This window comes from Erythrolamprus reginae, chromosome 4 (assembly GCF_031021105.1).
Source record: "Erythrolamprus reginae isolate rEryReg1 chromosome 4, rEryReg1.hap1, whole genome shotgun sequence".
NCBI lineage: Eukaryota > Metazoa > Chordata > Lepidosauria > Squamata > Dipsadidae > Erythrolamprus > Erythrolamprus reginae.
Window position 1 is genome coordinate 44,791,137 of NC_091953.1, and position 18,192 is coordinate 44,809,328.

Below are 18,192 nucleotides of genomic sequence, written 5' to 3' on the forward strand. Positions count from 1 at the left end.
CCCTAACCCCCAACACTTCTCCCTTAGACTCTCCATGATCAACCTCTCCAGGTTCCTAAGAGGCCAGTAAGGGGCGTACATAAGTGCACTGATGTGCCTTTCGTCCCCTGTCCAATTGTCTTTTTTTTTTCTTCCTCCTATCTTATATATTCTCTTCCTTTCATATATTCTCTCCTCCAAGTCCACTCTCACCCTCATTTATTTTATCACATGTCTATTTTTCTTCCTATGTATTTGTGTATTGTACAAATAAATAAATAAATAAATATCAAATGTGGACTGTGCATTGTTTCAAGAGAGCAAAAACAAAGCTACAAAGGACTTTTCAGGGGAAATATCTAACAATGTGAAATGCTCTCAATTCTCTTTCCCATTTTGTCATATCCTAATCACATCGGAATAAATAGGGTGATATTCTCCAACACCATGAAACTCCCTCCTGCTGTCATTTTGGAGACAGAAATTAGACAATAGCGGTTAACATTATCATTATCTTTCTTCCATTGGGAGGAACCTCTGTTACCACACCCTCCTCTCTCCTCCTTCCTCCTTTCTTTTTATTTTCCCAAACTAACAAAATATTGGAAAGAAAGTATGCAAAGGAGCTCCAATTGTCTGTCCATCAGCAGCATAATCCATTGAACAAATCTGATCTAAGAAGGAATAAGTAGCAAAAGAAAAACTGATTTCAGAATCTGGTTGAGGGCTGCAGGCAAAAAAAATATTCTCCCAGTATACTCTTAGAGAACAGGCACTTCAGCAGCAGCTTAAAATATAGATGACTGCTCCATTATAAACTCCTTTTCTTCCTTCTTCCAACTCATCTGATCCAGAGTAGAGCCTATGCAACTCATCATAGACTTCACAGTAAATTATTATTTTTTATTAGATTTGTATGCCGCCCCTCTCCATAGACTCAGATACATTTATCTGAGCGTAAGACCGCTATTGGTAAAGGTATTGCAAAGATTCCAGAAGCCATACATTACTGCTTTTCCAACCTTCTTTCTTTTGTTTATTCCCCCCCTTCTTTGGTTTATAACCAGAATTATTTTATTTACTTTGAGCTTTTTAACTGCAACCTTATACTGGGACATTTTAAGATCAATAGCTGGACCGATCTCCTATGGAACTTACAAGGTCATCAGCAGAGCCAGAAGCCCATCTTGTAACTGAAACTCATCCCAAGAATTCTTTTCTCACAACACTGGAAAATGGTAACGTTATGTTGATAAGCTACTATGTAATCAGCAGAAGCAAAGTTTGTGTATTCTTAGGGAATTGACAAAACATACATTACTATATTTTAATGGTTTTACACCAGACTAGGAAATATGTTATTTTCATTCCCATTTGGCAGTGTGGATAAATTAATATTTAGAGAAACTATCTTATTTAAAACATTGTTTAATGCTCTTGATGGCAAGACAGCAATAGTGGGATTCAATTTTTTTTGCTACCAGTTCTGTGGGCATGGCTTGGTGGGCGTGGCTTAGTGGGAGAGGCAGGGGAAGGTTACTGCAAAATCCCCATTTCCTTTAAATCAGTTGGGATTCGGGAGGCAGAGAATACATGGAGGCGGGGCCAGTCAGAGATAATACAGTGTTCCCTCGATTTTCGCGGGTTTGAACTTCATGAAAAGTCTATACCACGGTTTTTCAAAAATATTAATTAAAAAATACTTCGCGTTTCCCCCCCCCTATACCACGGTTTTTCCTGCCGGATGACATTTAATGTCATCGCCAAACTTTCTTCTGCCTTTAATAAATATTTTTTTAATAAACTTTAATAAATAAACATGGTGAGTAATAATCTAAATGGTTGCTAAGGGAATGGGAAATTGTAATTTAGGGGTTTAAACTGTTAAGGGAATGCTTGTGATACTGTTCATAGCCAAAAATAGTGTATTTACTTCCGCATCTCTACTTCGCAGAAATTCGACTTTCGCGGGCGGTCTCGGAACGCATACCCCGCAAAAATTGAGGGAACACTGTATTTACCAGTACTCCAAACTACTCAAAATTTCCACTACTGATTCTCCATAACTGGTCAGAACCTGCTGAATAGCACCTCTGCTAGACAGAGAGAAATTTAGACAGACATGGAAGAAACATTGCAGTGAAAGTGACCTGTGTGGGCTGAAAGTCATACAACACTGATGTAAATTCAGGGATAGTTTCATATCCTCTACAAGTTATATAAATAAACCAGCCATCCTGAACAGACATATTCCAAATATGTGGTTGAATCGTACCATTCCTAAGAATTATGGGGAGGTATATTCCCATAAATCTAGAAGGTACCAACTGTGCAAGGGGGGGGCTACTTCCTGAATGGAGGGGAACGCAGTGGGGTAGCGAAAATGGAGCTCCACACCAGAGCATCCAATTTGCACTGAAAGATGTTGAAAGAAAATGCATAAGCCACACCCACAGTGTGATAGTAAAAATTTTGGTAGCCCTTCACTACAACTTTGGGAGCAGTAATGTATCCTCATTTCAAATAATTCTCCCATGTTATGTGTGTGTTCTCCTGATTGAAAAGTAAGATTTCTGTGCTTACCGTAAACTGAAGAGCACATTGCCATCTGGATAGATACGCAACATAATATTCTCCATGGTTGTGTCATGGATAAAAGATCTTTTTGAATGAACAAAAAATGTGTCGGGTACCCAAATCTTTTTTATTAATCTTCCATCAAATGTCATGCTTCTGTTTCTGGTACTAGGGAATGAGAGTCTTTCATCCTTCCAGTAATGCCTGAGATACAAAGTCATTGTGAAATCCTAGATGGAAAGGAGAGGAAGGGAAATACAGATACGCATTCATACATTTAATGATATAATCTATAAAAGTTGTCATAGCTAAACATTACTTTTCAGTAGTTAAGCTATTAATATGAATTAGTAGTTCGACTATTAACATTAAAAGTTAAAAACATTTGGATTATGAAGAAGCATGGTTTGAAGAAATAGTTAAGCTCAGGGGTGAGTTCTAACTTACCTCACTGCCAGTTCTCTTCTTCCTGTGCCACGTGGCTATACCTCATGGGCGTGCATGTAAATTATTATTATTATTATTATTATTATTATTATTATTATGTGTTGTGGTTAGCTCTGGCCCTGCTCCTGCCCCAAGGACTGTGGATGTGGGGGAGACATCCACATGCTGCAGGCCTGTTTTGCCCCCGGTGGAATCTGCTGATGAAGGCTCCTCTGACCAAGAAGACATGAGTGACAGGGAGGAGGAGAGTGTGGCAGACAGCTCAGAAGGAGATCAATTATCTAGCTCCTCCTTGGATTCAGAACAAGAGTTAATGATACAGCCACGCATGCGGAGAGCGATGCATAGGCAACAACAACTGAGAGATTATTATCAAAGAAAATGAGGCCACCTGTGGTTGGGTGGGGCTGTGGTAATTAGTGAGGCTGCTATAAATAGCAGCCTGTGGGTTTGGCCATTGTGGAGGATTATCTGATCCTTGTATTTCATGACTGCTTTACTGACTTTGACTTTTTGTGTGCTGATTTTCCCCCGCTTTGAAACTAAACCAGAGCAAATTGTGTTTCACTTTGTGAAAGAAGAAGGACTGTGAATTGCCTCACAGCTGCAAGCTGAGTATCACAGAACTGATAAGGGGCTTGTACAAATTACCAGTTTGGTTGGAGATGAGTCCTCTTTGCTATACCAAAAGACGGCTTAGTTTAAGTGAATCTTCATTATAAAGAACATTGTTTTGAATTTTCAAACGTGTGTGTGTCTGAAATTTGTACCTGTGAATTTTTGGGAGGATTCTACCAGAGAGCCCGACAGAACAATTATTTTTATTATTATTATTATTATTATTATTATTATTATTATTATTATCATTATTATTATCATTATTAATTAGATTTGTATGCCACCCCTTTCCAAAGACTCGGGGCGGCTCACAACAATAAAAACAGTACAAATCCAATGATTAAAAACAGTTTAAAACCCCTTAATGTAAAAACAGTCATATGTCTCATACAAATCATACATAAAACGGAAACGGCCCTGGGGAATCAATCTCCCCATGTCTGACAACAGAGGTGAGTTTTAAGGAGTTTATGAAAGGCAAGGAGGGTGGGGGCAATCCTAATCTCCGGGGGGGATTGATTCCAGAGGGTTGGGGCCGCCACAGAGAAGGGTCTTCCCCTGGATCCCGCCAGATGACATTATTTGCATAGAGCGCATGCGCATGCACACTACCAAAAATTCCAAAAAAATCCCGTCCCCCAAAAGCCAAAAACAAGATGGTGATGCATGTGCAGTGCCCAAAATTCGGCTTCTGCTCATGCTCAAAATAAAAGAAAATACCATTTTTTTAAAAAAATCAAAACAAATTTTTTTAAAATGATGGTGGCTCCCACAGATCGACACCGACAGAACCAGTTCCATGATGTCATTGTGACATCACCAGTGGGTTGCTACCAGTTCGGGTGAGCCAGTCTGAACAGGAATGAACCCATCTCTGGTGGAGCTACTGTAAGGTGCTTTGTTCACATCTCAATATACACTGTAACATCTTTCTTCCCTTTTGAATCCAAATGATTGTACGGAAATCTTGAGTAAGCACCCTAGATTATTCACAGAATACTTCTGTATGATGGAAGATTATTTCATACAACATAATCAATATTTTCACAGTATAGGTTGCATATGTTAAATGGTAATTTATTATTCAATTATTCAATATTTCAATAGATTTAAAATTACAATGCATTTAGGAAAAAATGGTTTCTCTGTGTTGAACACCTATAAATCTTTTTATAAACAAATTGGAGGATTGAGCTAATTTTTGGAAAGGATGCTCAAAATGTTAATATATCAGAGTTAAATTTTATAACAGCTTCCTTCTTGGATTCAAAAATTCATCTCAATTTGTCTATTAATATTCACAGATCTTTCTAACCCTTTATGTTCATGAACAGCTACATGGATAAATGTGACGAAACAAAGTATAACTTGTGTAATTGCATCAGAGATCATAATACAAGTCCAGTGTTCCCTCGATTTTCGCGGGAGATGCGTTCCGAGACTGCCTGTGAATGTCAAATTTTCATGAAGTAGAGATGTGGAAGTAAATACACTATTTTTGGCTATGAACAGTATCACAAGCCTTCCCTTCACACTTTAAACCCCTAAACTGCAATTTCTCATTCCCTTAGCAACCATTTAGATTATTACTCACCATGTTTATTTATTAAAGTTTATTTTAAAAAAATATTTATTAAAGGCGGACGAAAGTTTGGCGATGACGTATGACGTCATCAGGCGGGAAAAACCGTGGTATAGGGGAAAAAACAGCGAAGTATTTTTTAATTAATATTTTTGAAAAACCATGGTATAGCCGTTTTGCGAAGTTCGAACCCGCGAAAATCGAGGGACAATTGTACATAAGGGCAAGATTTACCTCATCATAATTTTGACGTAATCTTCATATGATATACTTGCCTATCCTGGCATATTTCGAAAATACATACTAAGAATTTTGAGATTAATGGGAGAATACAGGTAGTCCTCGAATTCCAATCGCAATGGAGCCCAAATTTTCAAGATAGTTAGGTGAGTTGTGCCCCATCTTGTGACCTTCTGCTACAGTTGTTAAATGAATCACTGTAATTGTAAAATGAATCATGCAGTTTCTAAGTGAACCTGTCTTCGCCCATTGACTTTGCTTAGCAGAAGCCATCTTGGAAAGTTACAAATTGTGTTCACATGATTATGGGACAGTACAACTGTCATAAACCCATGCCAGTTGCTAAATCCCCAAATTCTGATCACAAGACTGTGGGGATGCTACAATAATTGTACAGTAAGTGTGGAAACTGGTCATAAGTCACTTTTTTTCAGTGCAGTTGTAACTTTGAACGGTCATTGGACAATTAGTTGTAAGTCAAGGATCACCTGTATTGGAAATGAGCCTTACAAGTTTTAATGGTCACACAAAAAAAAATCAATATTATAAAGCTGAAAGGACATCCTCTGCCAGTTATACAACAACGTTAATAAGTCTCCTCTCTTTTCTTTGATACGACGATTTAGAAATTGCCTTATTTTATATACTTAATTTCCCTTTTGCATTATTGTTGTGAAAATAGCAATAATTTAAATATAGCATATTATATGAACAAATAGGTGTGATATAAAAGACATTTAAATTTATAAGGAATTTCTCCATTTCTTAGATAGGAAACAGACTAATTAGTTGTATAAAAAATAGTCACTTGTTTAGTGAATAACACAATTATTTAAAGATTCCCCATTGCCCACATTTTCCCCTTATTCCTGTCGTCAAATTGATAATTATTTCACCTGCATTTCTATATTACATTTTCAGCAACTGAAGAAAAACTTACCATGTCAACTTCTGAAATTTTGTCAATGCTTTCCACTTGCACATCAATACCAACTGGGATTGGTGATCCTTTAACATGCAAAGAACAAACAGCAGCAATGAAAGAGTCCAGGAACATTTTAAGTCTTTTGCTTCATCAATAATTTAACCACAGCTTAAATATGGACGTCACGCTTGCTTTGAAGTTCTTTTTGAAGCAACTGTATGAATGCTTTTTTCCAAACAGAAGAGAGCTTTCTGATCATATACATCAGTTGGCAGCAACCTAAGATCCATGGGAACGATCAGTGGTACTAGATATATCTTGTAGACACATTTGGTCACCTGTTTTTGATTACTCCTTCAAAGGTTGGTGATTGCAGGGCACCCGCTATGTAAAGCTATGAATTCTTGGGAATTTAAAATGTTGGATTCTTCATCTCAAAGTATGGTAGGTCTACAAGAGGCAAGTGGGCAAGCAAATACTGGAGAAGCTAACAAGCTTGGAAATATAATGTGTGCTACAAGTAGTCCTCGACTTACAACCATTCATTTAGTGACCATTTAAAGTTACAACAGCACTGAAAAAAATGACCTATGTCCATTTTTCACATTTGTGACCATTGCAGCGTTCTCCTGGTTATAAAATCAAAATCTGGATGCTTGGCAACTGGTTCATATTTATGAAAGTTGCAGTGTCCTGGGAATCATCTTTAGTGGCCTTCTGATTTAAATTGTACGTTTACTACATTGTAAGTCTATAGAAGGCCAATGTATTTCATAACTGACCTTCAGAAGTCATGACTGGGAGATCAAATATATACTGTATGTTGTGGTTGGCTCACATCCAGCCCCTTTGGTCTTGGACTTTGATGAGAATGAACCAGGTCTGTCTGGGGGTCATACGCTAGTGTATTTGTCAGAGGAGTCGAACAGTGAAAACGAGGGAGAATTGGGGCATGGGGATACTCTGGAGGCTGCAGACCCCCCAGATGTGATGGTGTCAGTCAGAGGAGGAGGGGGGTAGAGTGGACCCCATTTTAGATGCGAGAGTCAGAAGAATGTGAGGGAGACAGGAGTATTTCCGGCAACGTAGATCACATCATCACAGGTGGCATAAAAGGGGAGGAAAAAGGAAAGTCATCGCATAATTGCAACATTCCCTTCTGATTAGAGAGAGAGCTAACAGCCGAAGTGTTTTTCTATCAGCAACTCTGCAAAATCTAGTCTTAAGAAACATTTGTGAATATCTGTTCAGGTTGAGAATTAATTGGCTTTAATTTACAATGTTCTTTTGGACATTTATTATCAGTTGGACTGATAACTCTGGAGTCTTGGCAGGCAAAGTGCCATTCCTTTGAGTTTCTCACTGTTTCCAGCACCCTGTTCTGTAAATAGACTATTGTACATATTAATTTGAAATTCAAGTCTTCATTGGGGCTTAAATGCTGTTAATTGACAGAGCCGGTCAGAACACTGTAGTTGGTATATGTCTCTTTTCTTGTGGAAAACTGGGAAAACATTAAGAAGTAGTTTAAGGCTTCTCACTCCCTTACATTACAAAAAATTGCATATCAGATCTTTCTAATCATCAGGATAAATCCTCTCCTTTATTATGTCTAGCTCATGGACCTGCAGTGGGCCATGGCATGCCAGGAACTGGGCCACGCAAACAAGTGAAGCTCCATCCATTGGATGCAGGCAGCACATAAAACCACACCCTCCCTGCTCTGTCGAAAAAAACTCTTTCTGCTGAATCAATCCCTGGTGTCTAAAAGGTTGGGAGCCACTGGGCTATATAAATGAAAGTTAATGCATAAAAGCAATTTTGTTTTTAAAAATGGACTCACTTTAAAAGTTCCCTATTAAAATACTGAATAAAATATTTATAGATAATGTTAGAATCTTCCAAATAAACAGGCAGATTTCCTCCAGTCTTTTATATTTAAAGCCTCTTAATAAAATTTAGTATGTTGTTACATAACTTTTCATATTAGGTCATATGCAGATTGTAATTTTTCTTTAATCACATTTTGGGACTGTGGAATTGGAAGACAATTATTGGTTAACACCATATCATTTCTGTAAATGAGGCAGGCTACCACATAAATATGCATGCATTTAGCATTGATTCTGCTGATTTTAAAGTAAATTATATAATTAATGTGTTGCACTTGTGCAACTGTAAAAATAATCTTTCTTATTAGTTCAGCTAATATCATATAATGACTGGAATGTTTTAGTCTAGGACCATGATGGTAAACCTATGGCACACGTGCTACTGATGGCACATGGAGCCCTTTCGGTGGGCATACAAGCTCCACCACGCATGCATGCGCCTCCCGCCAGCCAGCTGATTTTCGGGTCTGCGCAGGGGGAGACTACCTTTCTCCTCACTTTCTGCTGCCCATGCCTTCCCAGATCTCCAGAGATTTCCCTCCCAGTGCCCTTTGGGGACAGGAGAATTTTTCTCCCTCCAAGCACCATTTGGGGATGGGAGACTTTCCCCCATCAGCGCTGTTTTGGGATGGGAGGCAAAAATGGGGTGGGGGTGCACACATGCACGCATCTGCAGAGGGAAGGGCATTGTATTATGGGTGTGGGCACAGGCGCATGTGCAACAGCATGCACATGTGCACTTTAAGCACTTAAGGGGAAAAAAGATTAGTCATAGAAACATAGAAACATAGAAGATTGACGGCAGAAAAAGACCTCACTGTCCATCTAGTCTGCCCTTATACTATTTCTTTTATTTTATCTTAGTATGGATATATGTTTATCCCAGGCATGTTTAAATTCAGTTACTGTTGATTTACTGACCACGTCTGCTGGAAGTTTGTTCCAAGCATCTATTACTCTTTCTGTAGAATAATATTTTCTCACATTACTTCTAATCTTTCCCCCAACTAACCTCAGATTTTGCCCCCTTGTTCTTGTGTTCACTTTCCTATTAAAAACACTCCTGAACCTTATTTAATCCTTTAACATATTTAAATGTTTCGATCATGTCCCCCCTTTCCCTTCTGTCTTCCAGACTATACAGATTGAGTTCATTGAGTCTTTCCTGATAAATTGTATGCTTAAGACCTTTCACCATTTTTATAGCCTGTCTTTGGACCCGTTCAATTTTATCAATATCTTTTTGTAGGTGAGGTCTCCAGAACTGAACACAGTATTCCAAATGTGGTCTCATCAGCGCTCTATACAGCGGGATCACTGTCTCCTTCTTCCTGCTTGTTATACCTCTAGCTATGCAGCCAAGCATTCTACTTGCTTTTCCTACCACCTGACTGCACTGTTCACCCATTTTGAGACTGTCAGAAATTACTACCCCTAAATCCTTCTCTTCTGAAGTTTTTGCTAGTACAGAACTAATCATCACTGGTCTAGGATATATATTTCTCCCTTCTAGGTGAAGTATATCAGTGTTTCCCAACCTTGGCAACTTGAAAATATTTGGACTTCAACTCCCCGAATTCCCCAGCCAGCATTCGGGAGTTGAAGTCCAAATATCTTCAAGTTGCCAAGGTTGGGAAACACTGCAGTAGATGACTTAATTTCTTCTAGATATTGTGATGGGATGTTGCAAACTACTGTACATAATGAGAGCTCATTCAAAGCATTTGGAAGACTTAAAACTAAGCAAGCATGACATGACCATCCATTTTCTGAAAAACACATCACAAATGAATCAGGTGACCTACCGGAAGTTTGACAAACCTCTTATGGTACTTTGGTGGATTTACCTAATGGTGGAAGGCAAGAAGCCATTGACACTAACCTGATATGCTTGAACAGAGGTTTGGACTTGAAGACCTCCAAGGTCCCTTCCAACTCTGTTATTATGTTAAGTGTCCTTGAAATAGTATTTTTATTAAATTGCAATCATTCTGTATAGAATTAGTGGATAAAATAGAGAGAAGTTTCCAGAATAGCCATTTTCCAACTAAATCACCAGAGATTCATTTGGGTGCATTAAAAGATAACAAGCCATTATTAAAAGCATTTATCACAGCTTTTAAAAAAGAAACATTTAGGCTCACTGTGGTTAAGGTGTACAACCAGTTATGAATCTACTGAAGAAAACAAATAGACCACCAAGAAAGAGCATAGTATACCTTTAACTGTAAGTTACCCCAGTTTGTACAAATCAAACTTATCTCTAATGTTAACGTAGGGGTTGCCAATTTTTTATAGTTAGATATTTTAATAGTATGTTAAAGATTTTCACACAATGGCTGTAATGATGAATGTGGTCAATCACAAAGCAGCTATTTAGGAGAAGGCAAACTGGGAACATTTTTACTCTCTACAAAAAACAATATGCTTTAATGTTACTATATACTATCCAGGGTCTCTCTGTGAGGGAGATGGTAGTTTCAAAACTTGATAAATAAATAAACTCAAATAAATTGAAAATATAGAAACATAGAAGACTGACGGCAGAAAAAGACCTCAGGGTCCATCTAGTCTGCCCTTATACTATTTCCTGTATTTTATCTTACAATGGATATATGTTTATCCCAGGCATGTTGAAATTCAGTTACTGTGGATTTACCAACCACGTCTGCTGGAAGTTTGTCCCAAGGATCTACTACTCTTTCAGTAAAATAATATTTTCTCACGTTGCTTTTGATCTTTCCCCCAACTAACTTCAGATTGTGTCCCCTTGTTCTTGTGTTCACTTTCCTATTAAAAACACTTCCCTCCTGGACCTTATTTAACCCTTTAACATATTTAAATGTTTCGATCATATAGTGAGAAATAATGAATAGAAGAGCTATTTTTACCTCCAAAGCCAGGCCTCATGGCAAAATCATGGTTCTCTATATGGAGAAGTTGTTCCGATTTCATGGGTGGTACTTTAGTGCTGTCTAGTTTCCTTGTCTTAAATTGTTGTTTGCTATAAACAAACACACAAACAAACATCCATACATATGCTGTTCATATACATCCCCCAGAATTTATAAGATCATTCTAGTTTCGTGTATAAAGCAAATAAGTCAACATTCACCGTCAGATAGTCAAAGGTCCAAGCAAAATATGGAGAGATAATCCAACCCAGGTTTTAGTCCAAGCCACATATTAATGCCCCAACAAGCTAACTCTGAGTGAAGTCCGCTATTTATGAAGGCAATTGGGACCAGAATTTCCTTTGCCAGTGATCATTATATGAGGCAACTTCCTGGCAACCACTAGCAAGTCACAGGCAAGTCACAAGCAGGCCAGTAGGAAAGTGGTTACTGTTGGGTGGGTGATGTGAGGGGGTATTTATTTATTGATTTGATTTGATTTGATTTGATTTGATTTGAATGCCATCCATCTCCGCAGACTCGGGGCGGCTCACAACAACAATAAAACAGTATACAATAAACAAATCTAATATTTAAAAAATATCTAAAAACCCATTATTTTAACAAACATACAACACAAGCATACCATACATAACACTATATAAGCCTGGGGGATAAAATATTTATGGAAGACTGTTATATACTGTATATTTAAAGTAAGACTACTGGTCAGGGCCACCGATATGGCAGTACTTATTACCAAAAATGAGGGGGGGGGGGCGGCGAGAGTGCTAAGGAAGCTAATTGGATTCAATTGCAAAATTGTTACAATCGGGAGCAGGCAAGAGCACAAGTCAGCAAAAATGCCGAATTTTCACTATTCTGCCTGAAGAGCTTCATAGCTGTTAAAGATGAAGTTTGGATCAGACCTAATTTGGTATACATTTTGGTTATGGTGTTAGGGTTTTTTCGAAATTGTTCCCTTCTAAGTGTGAGGAAAAGATGTGTTGCTTTGGAGTTGACATGTTTTTTGGAGCCATCTCGCCATTTTAGATTCGAGAACAAACACCATCCTGGATTCGAGAAGCAAGCATTCTGGGAAATAGGAAAATTTGAATATGCAAAGGAGAAGCTGTGTAGAGCTAAGGATTAAGGATTTTCAAAAAACAAACAACCACATCATATTTTGAGACTTGTGCAGCGGGATCTGAAGCGGGAGTTTGGTATTTTAAATTTCACATTCTAAATTATATTAAATGCATACACAGTAATATCTCACCATATGTTTTATAGATATTATAACATCCTAGGAAAAGAAGAAAGAATAAAGAGGAAAAAAAGGTGTTGCTCTTAGAGCCATGGACATGCTATTTGTTAAGAGACATTTAAAAGCTTAAATATATTAAGTTATGGAACTCAATAGCAGGTACATGTATGAGAAAAAATCTTGGATTTTTTGCACATTTGCTTCATAATGTGGATTTGATGATACGTGAGGGTATGTTCTTTTTTATAAAGCAATTTTAAAATTTTGCAAACTTTGGAAAATGCTATAAGGAGATAGGTGGAGAGGTTAATGAGGAGAAGGGTTTTTTGCTCTTCCCTCCTCTTTCTCTTCTTTTTTCTTGCACTGTGCTTTTTACACCTATGGTGGAGTTTACTATAATTTTAAACATTATTGCGTATAATTTATCTTCTGGTTACCTGTTATTTATTGGTATTATTGTGAAAACAAATATTTTTCTAGTGTGATGCAGGAGTATTTTGTCTTTATCCTTTGTGCCATTTTATTGCTGCTTTTAATATTGTTGATGGCAAAATTAATAATATTTTGTTAATTTGGTGTATTTGCACTGTTCTGGTTATTTATTTATATGTATGTAATATGTTGATGTCACTTGAATATATTTTCTACGTTATTAACATATTATTAATCTGTCAAACAAGTGTACCTTGTTGTAGTGGCAGGGTTTAATTTTTTTTTAAAAGGTAAATTTAATACATAATTGGTATGTCGCAAAATAAAGTAGTTTTAAAATGGGGGGGGGCAGACACTTAGGCTGTATGGGGCCCCAAAATTCCTGATGGCGGCCCTGCTACTGGTATATGTACAAAGTTGGAGAAATACAATACTGAAATATTGAAATGGAGGAATGGATTCTAAAGATGGCAGAAGTAGCAGAATTGATAAAACTGACTTGCTTGGGACTTTAGGGACAAAACACCAAGTTCTTTTATCAAAGACTAAATCTTTTTATTTATTTATTTATTTATTTATTTATTTTATTTATTAAATTTGTATGCTGCCCCTCTCCGTAGACTCGAGGCGGCTCACAGCAGTAATAGAAAAACAATATACAATACAAATCTAATAATTAAAACTAAAAACCCATAATTTAAAAACATGCTCACAACATACCATACATAAACAGTATAGGCCTGGGGAAGTTATCTCAATTCCCCCATGCACGGTAGAGGTGGGTTTTAAGAGGTTTGCGAAAGGCAAGAAGGGTGGGGGCAATCCTAATCTCCGGGGGGAGCTGGTTCCAGAGGATCAGGGCCGCCACAAAGAAGGCTCTTCCCCTGGGTCGTGCCAGACGACATTGTTTAGTCGACGGGACCCGGAGAAGGCCAACTCTGTGGGACCTAACCGGTCACTGGGATTTGTGCGGCAGAAGGCAGTCTCGGAGAAATTCTGGTCCGATGCCATGTAGGGCTTTATAGGTTATAATCAACACTTTGAATTGTGACCTGAAACTGATCGGCAACCAATGCAGACTGCGGAGTGTTGGTGTTACATGGGCATACCTAGGGAAGCCCATGATTGCTCTCGCAGGTGCATTTTGCACGATATGAGAGCATAAGAGACGCATGGCAAGGATTTGAGACATGTGACATACTTGAGGCATGTGACAATACAGTAGAAATAAGGCAAGACTTCAGTGGGATGTGCAAATAGCACTAGCACTTTGATTTATATACTGCCCCATAGTGCTTTACAACACTCTCTGGGTAGTCCGAAATGTCAGCGTATTACTCCCAACAATCTGGGTCCTCATTTTACTGACCTTGAATGGATGAAAAGCTGAGTCAATCTTGAGCCCCCTCATGATCGAACTCCAGAGAGTTGGCAGAGTTAGCCTGAAATGCTGCATTCTAACCACTGCACCACTAGGGCTCTTAAGGTGCATAAAGGGCGCGAGGGTGGCATGATGAGGGTTGGGGGAGTGTACGGCAAGGGCACACCAATAGTTGGCAAGAGCTAAAGGAAGATGCATGGGTAGGGGAAGCTTTCCTCAGCAACTTGCAACTTCCCTGCTGTTGTGGTTAGCTCTGGCCCAGCTCCTGCCCCAAGGAATGTGGAGGTGGAGGTGGGGCAGACATCCACATGCCGCAGGCCTGTTTTGCTCCCAGTAGAATCTGACGACGAAGTCTCCTCTGACCAAGGAAGCGTGAGTGACAGGGAAGAGGGGAGTTTGGCAGACAGCCCAGGAGGAGATCAGTCATCTGTATCATCCCTGGATTCTGAACAAGAATTAATGACACATCCACACATGCGTAGAGTGATGCATCGGAGACAACAATTGAAGGATTATTAGAAGAGAAAATGAGGCCACCTGTGGTTGGGTGGGGCTGCTGTAATTAGTGCTACAGATAAAAGTGCAGCCTGGTGTTTTAGGCTCATGGCAGTTTATCTGATTGTTTCGTCAAGATCGTGGTTTTTGTGCTGTTCAAGATTGTGTGTGACTCTGGACTTTAGAATTGGACTCAATTTCCCAGTTATTCGGTGAGCAATTGGATTGCATTTAACCTGTGCCTTGTGTGTACCAGAAAATCCCTTCGACATTTAAAAAGGGAGTTTTTTCTGTTTTTCTGTTTATAAAAATTTTTGGTTTTTCCTTTTATTGTGTGGTGTGTGTCTTCCTGACTAATTACCCTGTAATTACGGGTGGTTGAAAATTGCCGGCAGAACCAGCTTCCCCATTGACTTTCTGGGAATCGTGATCAGGGGGCACTGCAACCAGTTGTAATTGTGAGGGATGAGCACAGCTCTGAGGATCAGTCATAAGTACTGGTTCTTCAATGCCATCAGAACCGTCTTCTGCCTCATACCTCCCAGCGACCGATTAGGGCCCACAGGGTTAGCCTGCTCCGGGTCCCATCGACTAGATAATGTTGGTTGGCGGGGCCCTCATGGGAACGCTTTCTCTGTGGTGGCTCCAGCTCTTTGGAACCAACTGCCCCCACCCTCCTAGCCTTCAGGAAAGCCGTGAAGACCTGACTTTGCCAGCAGGCTTGGGGTTGTTGAGCAGCAGCATCCAGCTCTGGTCAGCAAGAATAAGTTATTTTATATTTAGGGGTTTTATTGTTTATGATTGTTTTTAAATTTGTTGCATGCTGCCCAGAGTCTGGAAGGAGTTGGGCATCTTAGAAATCTAACTAACCAACTAACTAACTAACTAACTATGAATGAAGGCTAAATGAATAGTCAAAAGATGAGGACTACTTCCCCTTTGTCAACTACATTCCATTTAATCCTTACAACTCTCCAGGTCCCCTTTTACTTTCGGTTCCAGCTACTACAACTTTTATTTATTTATTTATTCTTTGTCCAATATACAATACATATGAAGGAGAATAGACATTAAGTAATATATATAATGATAGAAAGTAGGAAAGAAGAGAGGTTGGAGGAAAGGAGAGAAAATGTATGATATGTGAGATAAGGAAAGAAGATTGGACAGGGGACGATAGGCACTTATGTACGCCCCTTACTGGCCTCTTAGGAATTTGGAGAGGTCAATCGTGGAGAGTCTTAGGGAGAAATGTTTGGGGCTGGGGGCTGACACCACTGAGTCTGGCAATGAGTTCCACGCTTCGACAACTCGATTGTTAAAGTCATATTTTTTACAGCTCCTTTTCTTTTCCTAATATCTGCCCGGAGTACTGCAAGATTTATTTTCTTTTTCTTTTCCCTTTTGTTTTTAATTTGTAATATAAAAACATTGCTACTTTGTGTTTGTTTTGTTTTTTTGAAGGTGAGTTATCACTTCTTCATTGCTGCAAAGTTTCCTTTGGCTTACAGAAAACTGTTAGGAACAATAGGAACCCCTGTTTCCTGCTGTTTTCTTAGTGGACAGAAATTTCTGAAGTTAGCTTAAAAAACAGCTGGAAGCAGCATAGAAACACAAGCAGCTTCAGGTTTGTGAGTGAGTAATGCCTTAGAGCAGGGGTCTCCAACCTTGCCAACTTGAAGGTTCCTTTTTAAAAAAAATAGTTTATTGATTTTCAAATATTAAAAAGGGGGAGGGAAGGGGGTGCCCGTTAAAGTCGAGAGGATGTGGAAACATAAATATATAATTACGTATTAGTGCAGCAAGTCTTAAACTATACAAAAAGTTGTCTATGTCTTGAAATATCTATGTCAATTCCACAGAGAACTTTTGAAATGCAAAATTCCACAGGAATTTGCTTGACTTTTTTGTTCTTTCACCTGCAACATTTTGATGGATGATCTAAAGCACAGGTCACCAACCTATGGTCTGTGGACCACTGGTGGTATGTGAGAAAATTTTGGTGGTCTATGGAGAAGCCTTGGCCCCTGGACCAGGTATGGCCGAGAGCAATTAATCCAGTCCAGGTCGAAGAAAGGAAAGAAAAAGAAAGGAAGAAGATGAAAGGAAAGGAAAGGAAAAGAAAGCAAAAGGAAAGGGAAGGAAACGAAAGGAAAGAAGGGCAGCGAGGGAAGGGTCTATAGCTACAGCTCTGGAATATGGGACTGACTTTTCCAACTTCAGCAAGCCACCGTCAAATATGCTTTAATTATTTTGTAATAATTACACTAACTTTAATATTTTTGTTACAATTAAACATTTAAATATTTTATGATTAAATTATTATTTATGATTTTGTTATAATTAAATAAACATTTATAATTTTGTTAGGTTAATTAGGTGCATTTCCTATTAATAAAATGGAAGTTTTCTGATCATTATTTTACAAATGTATTTATCTTTTAAAAAATCGTATTATTGGTCTTTGGGACTTAAAATTATGAATTTGGTTGTCCACAGGATTTAAAAGTGTAACTTTGGTGGTCCCTGAGAACCCTGATATAGAACATTATAGACTTGGACAATCTGTATATAGAAGCATAAAACTTAGTTAATCCTGTTCTCTGGGTTGTGGCTCAAAGTAGCAATTAAAAACTTTAGATTTTGATGTTAGAGAATAGCCTCCCTCTTTAACATATATTGATAGGGTCATTAATGTAAAGCTTCCAATTGACTGAATCTTAAAATACAGCATTAAACATCTTTAACTTCATGAACTCCAAAAGAAATTGAAAAGTTAGTTTAAAAAGCTTCTCTTTATATATGGTAATCAAATAATTTCACCAAATTAAAGCCTGTATAACAAATACAAGCCTTCGATTACATGAGTTTAAAAGGACATCAGTTGTGATGCCTGCTGGCTATCTCACTCACCTGTTATGTCTTTTCACGAATGACCTTTGAGGATGATGGTGGCTATAGTAATGATTATGATGATCGCTGTTATAGGTTAAAACAGAAGTTGGCCAAATACAGGTGAACAACAGCAGTTTTAACGCAGGGACCATGTCTTCCAATCACAAAAATCAATTTGTATCAATCATCTTTAATTCCAGTGGTCCGCTTATTAAGGAATAATCTTGTCATGCGATGAAAAGTGTGCAAATAATATGGGATGTTGCAAATTCAAAGAAGAAAAAAACATTCCATTTTTCTTTATCTGAAGTTTCTTCTTATTCCTGTAGTTTTATAAATTCTCGGCATTCACATCCTATGGTTTACTTCTCCTTGCTGTTGCAGTATTACTTCTAGAAATATATTAAATAATATTGTCTACATAGTTTACTCTCTTTTTCATCCATTATTTCTCTGTATTTGGAAGCATTTCCAGCTCAAAGCCTTAATGATCACTCAGTCTACTATTTGATAAACATTGATACAGACAAAAGAATGATGTCATATTTAATCTCCTTAATCCTCCACA

The 18,192-nt window shown here is 38.2% G+C and overlaps 1 protein-coding gene across 1 annotated transcript in view; it reads right to left on the reverse strand.

The window, feature by feature from the left end:
• GABRR3 (gamma-aminobutyric acid type A receptor subunit rho3) overlaps positions 1-17,776 on the reverse strand; it is a 30,235-nt gene extending 12,459 nt beyond the window's left edge. The window contains exons 1-4 of the mRNA XM_070751742.1: positions 17,643-17,776; positions 11,152-11,264; positions 6,384-6,451; positions 2,563-2,786 (exon numbers count right to left, since the gene is read on the reverse strand). Of these exons, the coding sequence (XP_070607843.1) occupies positions 2,563-2,786; positions 6,384-6,451; positions 11,152-11,264; positions 17,643-17,776 (539 nt within the window). The remainder of the gene's footprint in view (positions 1-2,562; positions 2,787-6,383; positions 6,452-11,151; positions 11,265-17,642) is intronic.
• Positions 17,777-18,192: the final 416 nt, after the last annotated feature.